Source organism: Gallus gallus, chromosome 2, assembly GCF_016699485.2.
Source record: "Gallus gallus isolate bGalGal1 chromosome 2, bGalGal1.mat.broiler.GRCg7b, whole genome shotgun sequence".
NCBI lineage: Eukaryota > Metazoa > Chordata > Aves > Galliformes > Phasianidae > Gallus > Gallus gallus.
The window spans coordinates 147,656,812-147,669,348 of record NC_052533.1 but is presented as its reverse complement, the minus strand read 5'-3'; the positions used below and the strand labels follow the sequence as shown (position 1 = coordinate 147,669,348).

At 44.5% G+C, this 12,537-nt stretch overlaps 1 protein-coding gene across 2 annotated transcripts in view; it reads left to right on the top strand.

The window, feature by feature from the left end:
• Positions 1-12,537, top strand: part of ZC3H3 (zinc finger CCCH-type containing 3) — a 156,259-nt gene that overhangs the window by 62,229 nt on the left and 81,493 nt on the right. For both annotated transcript variants that reach the window (NM_001031585.3, XM_015283175.4), the window contains exon 4: positions 6,648-6,795. In NM_001031585.3, coding sequence (NP_001026756.2) covers positions 6,648-6,795 — 148 coding nt within the window. The remainder of the gene's footprint in view (positions 1-6,647; positions 6,796-12,537) is intronic.

The following is a 12,537-nucleotide window of genomic DNA, read 5'->3' as shown; positions in this document are numbered from 1 at the left end:
AATGGCTTGGGTTGGAAAAGACCCCAAGGATCATCAAGTTCCAAGCCTGTGCCACAGGCAGGGTCACCAACCTCCAGATCTGGTATGAGAGCAGGTCGCCCAGGGCACAGACTGGAAGTGAGGATGGAATGGGAAATAGTTGCCTCATCCAACCTGGTCTTGAACACCTCCAGGGGCGGAGGAGCCACAGCCTGTCTGGGCAGCCTGTTCCAGTGCCTCACCACTCTCTCTGTAAAGAACTTCCCCCTGACATCCAATCTAAACCTTCCATCCTTGAGCTTAATACCATTCCTTCTTGTCCTATCACTGTCTACCCTTGTAAAAAGTTGATTCCTCACCTGTTTATAATCCCCTTTTAAATACTGGAAGGCTGCAATGAGGTCTCCTCGCAGCCTTCTTTTCTCCAGGCTGAACAAGCCCAGCTCCCTCAGCCTGTCTTTGTAAGGGAGGTGCTCCAGCCCCCTGATCATCTTTGTGGCCCTCCTCTGAACCCTTTCCAACAGCTCCATATCTTTCCTGTACTGGGGGCCCCAGACTTGGATGCAGTACTCCAGATGGGGCCTCATGGGGGCAAAGTAGAGAGTGACAGTCACCTCCCTGTCCCTACTGCCACCCCTCTACTGACAGAGCCCAGGATACCATTGGCCTTCTGACGTACAAGAGCACACTGCTGGCTCACGTTCAGTTTTTCATCCACCAGGACCCCCAGGTCCTTCTTCACAGGACTACTCTTGAGGAGTTCTTCTCCCAGTCTTAACGTGTATCCAGGATTTCTCTGACCCAAGTGCAAAACCTTTCACTTTGCTTTGTTGAACCTCATTAGGTTCACACAGGCCCACCTTTCAAGTTTGTTGAAGTCCCTTTGGATGGCATCCCTTCCTTCTAATATATCAACCGCACAGCTCATCTTGCTGTGCTCATCAAGCTTGCTCAGGGTGCACTCGGGCCCATCATCCATATCACTGTGATGAAGATGTTGAAGAACATCAGACCCCAGACAGATGCCTGGGGGTCACCAGTCATCACCAGCCTCCACCAGGACATAGTGCCATTCACCACGACCCTCTGTCTACAGCCTTCAAACTAATTTCTTACCCACTGAATAGTCCACCCTTCAAATCTGTCTCTCTCCAATTTAGAGATAAGTATGTGATGCTGGACCATGTCAGAGGCCTCGCACACGTCTAGGTAAATTACATCAGTTGCCTTCCATTTGTCCAGTGTTGTCATCACTTCATCATAGGAGGCCACCAGATTGGTCAGGCACAACCTTCCCTTGGTAAAACCATGCTGGCTGTCTCGGATCATCCACTCATCCCTCATGTGCCTAAATATATCTTCTAGGAGGGTCTGTTCCATGATCTTCCCAGGCTCAGAGGTGAGGCTCACTGGCCTGTAGTTCCCTGGGTCCTCCTTCCTCCTTTCCTTGTAAATTTGATCTCAGAGCTGGAAATTGTTTGCTTTTGGGAAGAGCTTTGACACAGTGAGCACGGAGTCAGCTCCCCCACTGCATCCATTAGGGGCTTCCCCCATTTCCCATCCCATCCTTACTTCTAGTCTGTGCCAGTCCAGTGCTTTTCAGAAGACGTCTGGAGGTGATAAATTCATGGCCCTTTGACAGAAATTGTCATCTGTTCTTGGAGCTGTTTTTAGTCTTTGAGTGCAGTTTTTTTACAATCCCTGATAACATCAGAACTTGTATCAGGAGTTAGGAAAGATGCCAGCAGCACACAGTGTGTGTACTCACAGTCCTTGGCTTTTTATTTTACTTCCTGATGCCTGGCTTTGAGGAAGCAATCCAGTTTTATCAGAGGTTTTCAACCTCTACATTGCTTTTATTGCAGTTTAGTGGTCGGGATGGAATATAAAAGGGCTGCTCTGGGTGGCTCTGCAGCATCTCCAATATTTCCCCCGGTGCCGTTCACAACACCGGCACCGTATCAAAGGTGCAATCCCTATCAAAGGTGCAATTTGCATTTGTGCATTCGTTGCTCTCATCTCGCTTCCAAGTGCTGGAAAATAAATGTTCCTGCCCCTTCCCACTGCTTTTGAGTGGGATTTAACAGCAGAAGCAGCTCTGTGCTTACCCCGGTGCCTGGAGCTTCATAGCGCAGAGGCCCAGGTGGGCTCTCAGCTGTCACTTCATGGCCCACAGCACCCATTATTATCCCTTTTTTTCCTCTTCTTTTGCTGCCTGAGCAATCCCCATACCCACATGGGATGCGTTGTCTGTCCCACATCACTTTCTGAAAGAATCCCTTGAATTTAGGAATTAGTACTCCTGGAAATGTATCCGTGCTCATTTACCATTCTTTTTCCCAGCAGTAGGATTTACTCCGCCGATTCCAGAACTTTTCCCCTTTTCTGTAGCACCCAAATGGATTCAGTTTCTATTGTTGTAAATGACAGGAGGAAAACTAGCAGAAAACTCACTGAAACGCCCTGATTTGATGGAGAAACAGACAGATTTGGCTAATACCTTCCTCTCCTCCTCTTGTCTTTCTGGCAGATGTGGATGATTAAAGTTTAATGTCAACGAAAGATTTGTTGTAATTAACAGCAGGTCAGTGTTCCCCTCCATTTTTCTTGCCATGGGGATGAATACATCTTTTTACAAAGGGTTTACCTTTTTTATTTTTTTAACTGGAAACTTGCTTGTAAGCCAAGTTAATTTTGCATTGAGGGAGGAATAAAAAAAAGAAAAAGGCTTATCCTATCACTTTTAAATACTTCACTAATGTGGGGGAGGCATGGAGTGGAAATAAGAGGCAGTTGGGGATGTGTGGGAATAGAGGAAATCAGAGCACAGCCATGTGTGTGATTTGGGGATGCTGGAAGGTGAGCTGGACCTCATGTTGCTTCCAGCTCTCCTGTAGACATCCCAGGAGGTGTTTTGCTCTCCCTGCTTCAGATATCCGCCCTCCATGGCAAAATATGAGCTGAAATAAGGCCCCTCATCACCCTCTGGTCATGAACAGTATCTGTTGAGAAGGATGTGTGGTACTGGACCACATCTGCTCAGTTCAAGGATGAGAAGGACGAGAGGTAATGGTCTCAAGTTGTACCAGGGGAGGTTCAGGTTGGATATGAGGAAAAATATCTTCTCTGAAAGCGTGGTCAAGCATTGGAACAGGCTGCCCAGGGAGGTGGTGGTGTCACCATCCCTGGAGGTGTTTGTGGACTGTGGAGATGTGGCACTGAGGGACATGGTTGAGTAGGCATGGCGGGCATGGCTTGATGGTTGGATTTGTTGATCTTGGAGGTCTTTTCCAGCCTTAGTGATTCTATGATTCTTTGAATGGGCGTGATGGGGTGGTCTGACATCAGCTTCAAAGGAGGATGTGTGATCCTGGGCCACATTTGCTCAGATGAAGGATGAGTGCCATGGAAAGGATTTTTCCCATCCAATTGCCCATCCAGAGGGCAGCAAAAGGCACTGGAGCCCCTCGACCAGGATTTTCCCCATCCATGAACAAACGGTGCTGGGGGAGTCACAGCTCCAAGCAAAGCTCCAACTCAGCAGCGCAGCATGGGCTGCGAGCCTGGCCTGATAAATGGTGCTCATATCCCATTCAAATATGATGCAAGCAGTTTTTTTGTAGTTTGTCTTCCATTGCGGTAGTAAAGTTTTTAATTAGGAAAGCTAATGAGATCGATTAGTCATTAGAACTGACCTCTGGATCTCTGCGAGGAGTGTGCATGTGTGTGCTGGGCTGATAACGGGGGACGCTGGGGTATTGTTTGTAATAAAAGCGTAAAGTGTTTGATTTGAGTGAAATGTGCCACGGGGAATACATCATGTGGAGAAAAAAAATTACAACCCTGGGAGCCTGTAATGAAGGGAATTAAACCAACATCCTATCTAAATAACATGATTATCTACACAAAACCCCTCAGCTAGCAAGTAATAATAGAAAACTGAGCTCTTCGGAGAGCCTCTTTCAGAAGGTGCTTAATGCTGGAGCGTGCATGCGGGCGCTTTCCGAAGAGCGGCTCTGGCATGAATACAACATCCAATTATTGCTTGGGAATGGAGTTTACCAGGTGCCAGCCCGTCTGCGCGCCGGCACTGGGGACACCTGAAAGCTGCAACAATTTGGGACTTCTGTTCCATGCAGGATGTGGATTAGGTGTTGGGTTGATGAGTGACAATGCACAGTGGTGAAAAAATAAAAAAGGTTAATAATGCAATCGACAGATTCCCACCTTAATGATTTTGTACAGTTGGAGCAGTGGAGGTGAGGGGTCAGCTGGTGCTGTTGGGGAGGATGTGGAGTTGTGGTGAGAATAGGTTTGGGGATGTGTTTTTGCAGGGTGACAATGGGAACAAGTGGGATTTCATTCCAGTTGTGCAAATTTGCAAACCCTGTTGTTCATATATTGCAAGCCTAAATGCAGTTCTCTGAAACAAAACTGTTTTTGCTGTTGTTTGGAAGTGATTCTAATTGCACTTAGTGCTCAAGCCTTGCAAAGAGCCTTAAAGATCCATGTAGCTGCCCTAAAGAAGTTAGTGGGATACTACTAAGAATGAGAGGTGATGGCCTCAAATTGCACCAGGGGAAGTTCAGGCTGGATATTAGGAATAATTTCTTTGAAAGAGTGACCAAGCATTGGAACAAGAGGTGGTGGAGTCACCGTCCCTGCAACTGTTCAAGAAGCGTGTAAATGTGGCACTGAGGGACACAGTTTAGTGGGCATAGTGTTCTTGGGTTGATGGTTGGACTAGATGATCTTAAAAGTCTTTTCCAGCCTTCACGATTCTGAGTAGGCATGGTGAAGATGGGTTGACTTGATGACCTGAGTGGTCTTTTCCAACCTTAGTGATTCGATGAAAATTCCAAATGCGGGGAAACATTGGAAAGCCAAATTGTTTTTTGTTCTCTTTCCTCCCTCTTCCTTCATTCACCCTTAAGACTGTGAGTATTTGCAGTTCCTCTGGTTGTTTCATCTTTTCGTAAAGTCATTAAGGTTAGAAAGACCCCTAAGATCATCCAGTCCAACTGTCAGCCCATTCATTTCCTTGACAGCATCTCTTAAATCTTGTTTATTTAGAGGCTGGGTTAGGAAAGGAAGCCTAAATACTTGGGAATTGAAGAGGTGTTAGGACCCCCCCCCCCCACAAGACATGAAATGTCATTCCCCTTTCTTAACCCTGGGGAGGATTTAATGAATACATCTTGTTTAATTTTTATTCCAAATCACCTGGAGCTTAGGTCATTGGTGCTAACTTCCTGGCTTTTTGGGTTGTTAAACATTTCCTGGCTGATTTCATGCGCCTGCACTCAGAGCTTTTATTGATGCTTGCTGCCGACAGCAGCGTGCTTTTCTCTCAAGCATCATCAAAGTCCAGTTCTTAGCATGAGATAACCTGCCTGCAGGCATTATTCTGATATATTAATTACACAGGGGTCCTAAGTAGGAATTAAAGAGCAAAGTGTTAGGGATGTGAAAGAAAATCTCTTAAGAGACACCAACAGCGGTGCCTTCCCAGTTTTATCACCTCTGCATAAAAGTGCTTGTTTGTGCGCTGTCGTGAGCACGCCTGACACTTTATAGGCAGAACTGAAGGCTGTGAATCCCTCTGCATGCCCTGTGCTCAATGAGCATTTATCTTTACAGCGGAGCATAGAGAAGCATCGTGATCTTCATCTTTATCACAAAAAATTCCAGTGATTTATCTACCAAGCTCACTTCTCTCCATCCCCTTATAAGAAGTTGTAAGGCTCAGGCGAAGTTTCGGAAGGAGAAATTCCTGCTTTATCCCTCTTGAACCCAGCATTGAGAAATCAGCTTGCTGGCGAATGGACAAGAAAATAAAATGCATTTTCCCGTTTTGCTTGTTTAGATTCACAAGCAGCATCGTGGTTATCTGGGAGGCACTTCTTGCAGAGATGGACGTGGGATTGAATACCACATTTTCAGGGAAAATAATGCTTCTGGTTTTCCCCTCTCAACCTTGCAATAATTTTAATTAGAGCATCTCCCAAGAAAAACAGCCAGCCCTTTAAATCAGTTATAAAACCAGAAGACTTAGTCTCAGCATGTAGTGTCAGCTTTAATTATCTGGGCAGTTATAGCTGTATGTTATAAAAGTCAGGCAATTAGATGCATTCCTTAAAGCTGCCAAAAAAATTGCTAGCTATCACGTGGAGGAAAACCAGAGTCAAACACATAGCTGTTAATTGCATGAAACATTCAGCAGAAAAAAACCGGCATGTAGATCATCCTTCAAAATATTCTGAAAATGAGAACGATTAAAAGCAGAAATCTGTTCCAAATTGAGGTTGGATATTAGGAAAAAATTCGTATTGGAAAGAGTGGTCAAGCATTGGAGCAGGGTGCCTAGGGAAGTCGGTGGAGTCGTCATCCCTGGAAGCGTTCAAGAAGTGTGGAGATGTGACTCCGAGGGACGTGGTTTGGTGGACATGGTGGGGATGTGTTGGGGCTGGACGTGGTGATCTTAGAGGTCTTTTCCAACCTTAATTAATGATTCTGTGAGTGAGCATGATGGGAATGGGTTGATGATTGGACCTAACTTTACAGATCTTTTCCAACCGTAATGATTCTGCGATCCCCTTTGTCCCACGTACAGCTTCCCTGGACGCACACCTGAATTTCAGCCCATTTTTCCCCTTGTTTTCCTGCAGGTGCCAACTTGCACTTCATAAGGAGCCCCCCAGCGAACAAAGTGATAAAGACACGCTACAGGATAGTGAAGAAGAACGTGGTCACTCCCTCCTCATCATTTAGCAGCTCTGGCCCCAACTGGAAGATGAGGCGTCTACTGGCATCCAGGTAATTCTTCCATTTGTTGAATGCAGGACCAAGAGCTGTGAATGCTTTTATTTGTGTTCCGTGTTCCGTGACATTACAATTGCATTAGTCACAAAAATCACTTAATTTCTCTATTTATTTAGCTACTTGGACTCATTGTTTATTGTCTTAAAGTGTAAAATCATGTTAGTAATCCCATTAGACTGGTGGCAAACAGCTTACCACAGTCTGCTCCTTCATATTTGTTCCCTGTTTGAATTATTTGTTTCCATGAAGCAGTTGTATAAGGATGATGGATAAATACACGCATTAGAACTAAGTAAACTTGCTGCTGCTTTTGGTAATGAACATTTCATGCTAATCAGACATGGTCAAGCCCGCTAATGAAACCAAGCCTGCTTTATAATGTTATCGTGGAATCATAGAATCTCCTGAGTTGGAAAGGACCCATAAGATCATCAAGTCCAACTCTTGCCTCCACACAGGACCATCCAAAAATCAAACCATTGTGCACACCTGTGCTTTGGAGGAGCTCACTGAAAGCGTGGTAGATGTCTGTATTCCAGCTATAAGCGAGCTGCACTGTTATCTAGTGGAACATTTTACCAGCAATGTTTTGGAGGCCAAGACAAATTGTGTCTAAGCATAATCGTTGGACTTGATGACACCAGAGTTCTGTTCCAAACTAAATGATAAAATGATTCTATAAGATTGTCATGCTATTATAGAAAGTCAGGCCATCAAATATGTAATTGTTATGTTTCCTCTTTGGCCCGAATAGAAGCTTTTAAAAAATAATTATCATTTATTGTTTATGTTTTAATGTATGGCTCTTATACTGTGAATTTTGTTGCAGTAAAATCTCAAGTAGTATTACTTCTCAGATGTTCATAATTTGCTGCCAATAATTACTGTGCCTGATTATTTTGTGTGCAAATGAAGATTTGTTCCTCGCCAGTTGTAATCTCCTGTTTTCTCTGGTGGCTCTGGATCTGGCCACTCCAAAAAAAGAAATACTGTTTTTTTTCTTAACATAGCAGAAGGACCGGTTGAGTGTCAGCCAACCCAATTGACCCTAATGAAGGCATTTATATCCACGTCGGCTTCAATCTTACCCTTTCCCATTTCTGTCTCAGTTTTCCTGGGGAGTGGCTGCCTTTTTGTCCTGAACTAGCCATTTTGGAGCAAATTTTGCTTCTTTATTTAAATCTGGAAAGGGCAACCTGTCTTGGTGGAAATAGCTGCTGCTTTCTGCTCGTGATACAGAAAATCCTATTACAGTGACCGTTCTATCTCTCTCTGCACTCTCTATGAGTGCTGCCCATTTATCCAAGAGGCTGGTAGAAGGTTGATTTTTGTTTCTTATTTTTGTGACTGTGAGATGTTACACAGTATGAGATTTGGGCAAAACTACTGCTTTAGGTCTCTCTGTTAATGTGAGGTCTTGAAAGAGAAAAGGTGAGCCAAATACGGACTCGATCTGCTCTACAATTGTCCCCCTTGTATTCTCAGTAGCAGAATTTGTATCTAGTAGATGATGCTTGTTATTGGATTAGGTTCTGCAATCACTTTCATGACTGGAGAAACAGGACAATTTGCAACTTGGCAGTCTTCTTGTTGAGCATCATTGTGTCATACTGTGATGCGACATCGCCCCAAACTATTATCCCTGTGATGTCATAGAATTTCTTGCTGGTTCCCTTGGTTCCTATCACTGTCCCCAGATAGCAGAGATCAGCATCTGCCCCTATGTTGCTCTTGTGAGGGGGCTGTAGGCTGCCATGAGTTGACTGTAGACTGCCATTAGTTAGCTGTAGGCTACCATGAGGCCTCCCCTCAGCCTTCTCTTGTCTGGGCCAGACAATCCGGGGGACCTCAGCTGCTCCTCCTACATCTTCCCTTCTAGACACTTCCTTATCTTCTTAGCCCTCCTTTGGATGCTCTCTATTAGTTTTATATCCTTCTTATAGGAACATTTGGGCATCAGTCATAAGAGAGGGAGAGCAAGGGTTAGCGATCACATGCCAGAGAGGAGAGAGAATTATTTGTCATCGTATCAGATCTCAGCTTCTGCCCTGTGATGAATTTTGCAGAACTGTAGATGGGAGAGTTTAATGGTGGTGAAATGACTGCCCTGGGGCAAAATCATATGATCATTAAGGTTGGAAAAGACCTCGAAGGTCATGAAGTCCAACCATGAACCCATTACCACCATGCCCACTCATGGAATCATAGAATCATTGAAGCTGTGAAAGACCATTAGGATCATCCAGTCAAACTACCATATCATCACCACCATGCCCACTCATACTAAAGTTGAAGAAGACCTCCAAGGTCATCAGCTCCTACCATTGACCCATCCCTGTCATGCTCACTAAACCATGCCCCTCAGTGCCACATCTCTGTGGTTCTTGAACATCGTCGGGGACAGTGACTCCACCACCCCTCTGGATAGCCTGTTTCAATGCCTGATTACTCCCTTGGAGAAGAGATTGATCCTCATATCTAACCTGAACTTCCTCTGGTGCAGCTTAAGTGTATTACCTCTCATCCCAAATCAGAGATGTAAGAGACACAATTCGTGCACCAAGCATTTGGCTGAGGTTCTTCCTCCTGTGTTATCTCCAGATCTGGGAGGAAGGGGAAGGGACTCACATTAGAGCAGAATTCCTGGGCTCAGTGCTCTGTCTGTTTTGCAGAGGAGGAATCCTTTCATCCAGCTGGAATTGGCTGAGAGCTCCCACTTGTAGAATAATTTTATCCATATTAATCTTGGACTTCATTAAATAATGAAGTTTAGTTCTTATGGCTGTTTCAGGCAAATCTTGATAAAACACCATCAGCAAATTAAAAACAATTATATTTTAAAGAAGCAGTAAATCTCTTACTTTGTCTCCCTCTTACCTTCATTGTGTATGATCAATCATCGGTGGTGTCTGTAGGAAGCACATGGCAAATGCTTCTTCTATAGTTTAACATTTTTTTTTCCCTTATGCTCCTTTGCTCATAACGTCCTTTTGGATGCGTAACAAGGAATGATTCAGGGGACTGTGAGCTGCTTTTCCAGCTGCTTTACTGGGAAAACACAACTTTTCCTGGACTGTTTTCCAGCATGGGTTTTGTCACTTCTTCATTTCTACGTTTTGATGTGTGTGTCATATTGAACAGCTGACTTTTTAATACCCTTTTTTCTTTAAGCCAGAAGTGTGAAGTTAAGAGGCTGGTGGTGCTGGGGTTGAACAGTGCTTCCAGACTTGTATGTAGTTGTGGCTAGGAGGAAGTTTCTACTGTAAAATCCACATTTTTGGGGCCCCTAAAGTGATGGGCAAGGGTTTTACATGGCAAGTGATGTTGTTAGATTTAATGTGGTGCCTTTATAGACTTTGGGCAGCAGCTGTGTTTCTGTCCCTACTCTATTTGGGCATGTATTCTGCACTGACCAATGGGAAACCGTGCAGGGGTGTATGGAGCATTGCTGTTGTAGTCAACAAACTCTACCAAATTTCAAGCAAAAACGAAGATGAATGTATTGATGGGAAATGGGCTATGGGGAAAGTCACTGCAGGTCCAGAGGTACCCACTGCTAATCCCAAGGTGATGAGTTGCGTTCTCCCCTGATTGCTCGGTTGCATTAAACTTCGCCCTGCCGCTGACTTTTCTGGAGGCGAAAGATGTGAGTATATCTTAAATTAATTTTACTACACTTTTTGTAATATTTTTGTTTTAAATAGATTTATAAGCAACTTGGGGGCTATTTCTCCAAATTTATGAAGATAATTTTCACTCTCTTGATAAGGTTAAATTTACACCTGCTATTTCCATATTAATTCACATTGCTAAGTGGATCTAATTTTCTTCCGTTCTTCTATCTAGTGAGTGTGGCCTTTCCTAATGCAATTTCCCCCTCACTAAATCACTGTGATCGGGAGTCATGATCGAGTTAAATTAACTTAAATTAATTTACTTAATAAGAGCTCCAGATCATTGTGAATGAGGTTAAGATTTATTGATCCTCCTTTTCACTCCACCCCCTTATCTCTCTCTGCTTTGCAGGAGCACAGCGCAGAAGGGCTGTGATTTGCTTGCCTTAAATTTCATTTTCTCCTATTGACATTGCGGTTGGTCATCACTTAGAAATCTCACGGGGATGCCTTTTCTGCGGTCAGGATAGGGCTGAGCCACTTCACATGGAGGGGTTGCAAAGAATGAAGCAATGCATTCAGTAATGACAGCGTTTGCGGGTATTCAGAATGACTTTTAGCCCTTCTACAGCAGCTTTTTGGAGACTGCTGCTCCCAGCCTCTTCATGTGGTTCTGGTGTTGGGAGCCAGTATGGCCAAGTGGTGACTGATTTGCTCGGTCAACCAGGCAGGATGTCCAGACTTGATAGTCTGTGTTTGGAGACAAGAGAAGCCTTGTGAAGTTGAGGTTGCTGTAGGATTGGAGAAACTACTGGAGGAAAAGGTCGGAGAATCACAGAATATCTCAAGCTGGAAGGGACCCATGAGGTTCATTGAGTCCAACTCTTGGAAGAGGTGGGGCACATTTTGTTGGGATTCTGCATCTCAACGTGTCTTGGTTGGAGCTGGCAGATGAAGGTCATGGCAGGAGGATGCTCCTGGCTGATAGAAATATTTCCCCATGCAAAGCCTTTCACTGAAAACCATCCACTGAAGGGGTGAATTTCATGAACGAAACCAAAATACCACTGAACATCCAGCTCAGGGCAGCAGTAGGAAATGTCCATATTCCCTTCTGGCTGGAAGCCAGGAGTTGTCCCAGGAGCAACAGGAGACCTCAAATCACTCACTTGTGGAGCAACAACCCCAGTTTAAGACAATTTTTGGGGAGCAGAGAGGCATGTGCCTAGTGGCTGATGTTGTGTTTATAGATCCCAGTGATGGGCAACTTAAGCACTGACCCACTTTGAACAGTTTTCTTTTAAAATAATGATGCATGTGTTTAAAAGAAAAGCAACCTGTCTGCAAATATAATGTGGCACCGGTGGAGAACCTCAGATATTTCCTTCAGAAAAGTTTACTTCTTCTCTTGAGGGATAAACTTTCCCCTCCAGCATTATAAATAAGTAAAGAACAAAATAATAAAACATTTGTCAGAGAAAGTGCCTGCTCAGTAGGAAAGACTTGTCAGCAGAGGATAAGCTTGTGTATTTTAGTTTTGTTTTCTTCTTTTCTTTCTGTTCCTTGGCCTGGAGCAAGTGTGAATGCACAGAGCTTGGGACAGGACCCTTGTGGGATTGAGTCAGCCCTTGCCGTGTGTTCCCATGTATCCTCCTTAGGATAAAGTGGGTGATTAAGGCAGTGAAATGGGCTGGTGCTTGACTACCACACTGGGTGCAAGTGCTGCTTCCCTGCTGGAAAAGAAAGACTGCTCTGTGCTGGTTTGCTCTTGATTTTCCATCTACTGGATGCTGCTCTCCTGCCATCATGGTGTGGGTAGTATGGTTGTGGGTGGCCATGGGACCATCTCTGACAGTTACTGTTCTTTCAGGAGTTTCAGGAGATGTCCTTTGGGATGCTTGTGTTCCAGGTTCCACGCACATGCCAACCTTCCTCTCATCCCTTCCTTTCCTTCACTGTAGATGAGTTTTTGGTTTCTGATTTCTCCTTGTTCTCTTACCTGCTGCTGGGTTTCCATCACTGATAGCTCAACCAAACTTATCATCCCGTTGTTGCAATGCTTCCTTTCTAGCTTCTTCTCACCATCAAATTTATCTGCTCAGGGTGCATGGATGCCATTGGT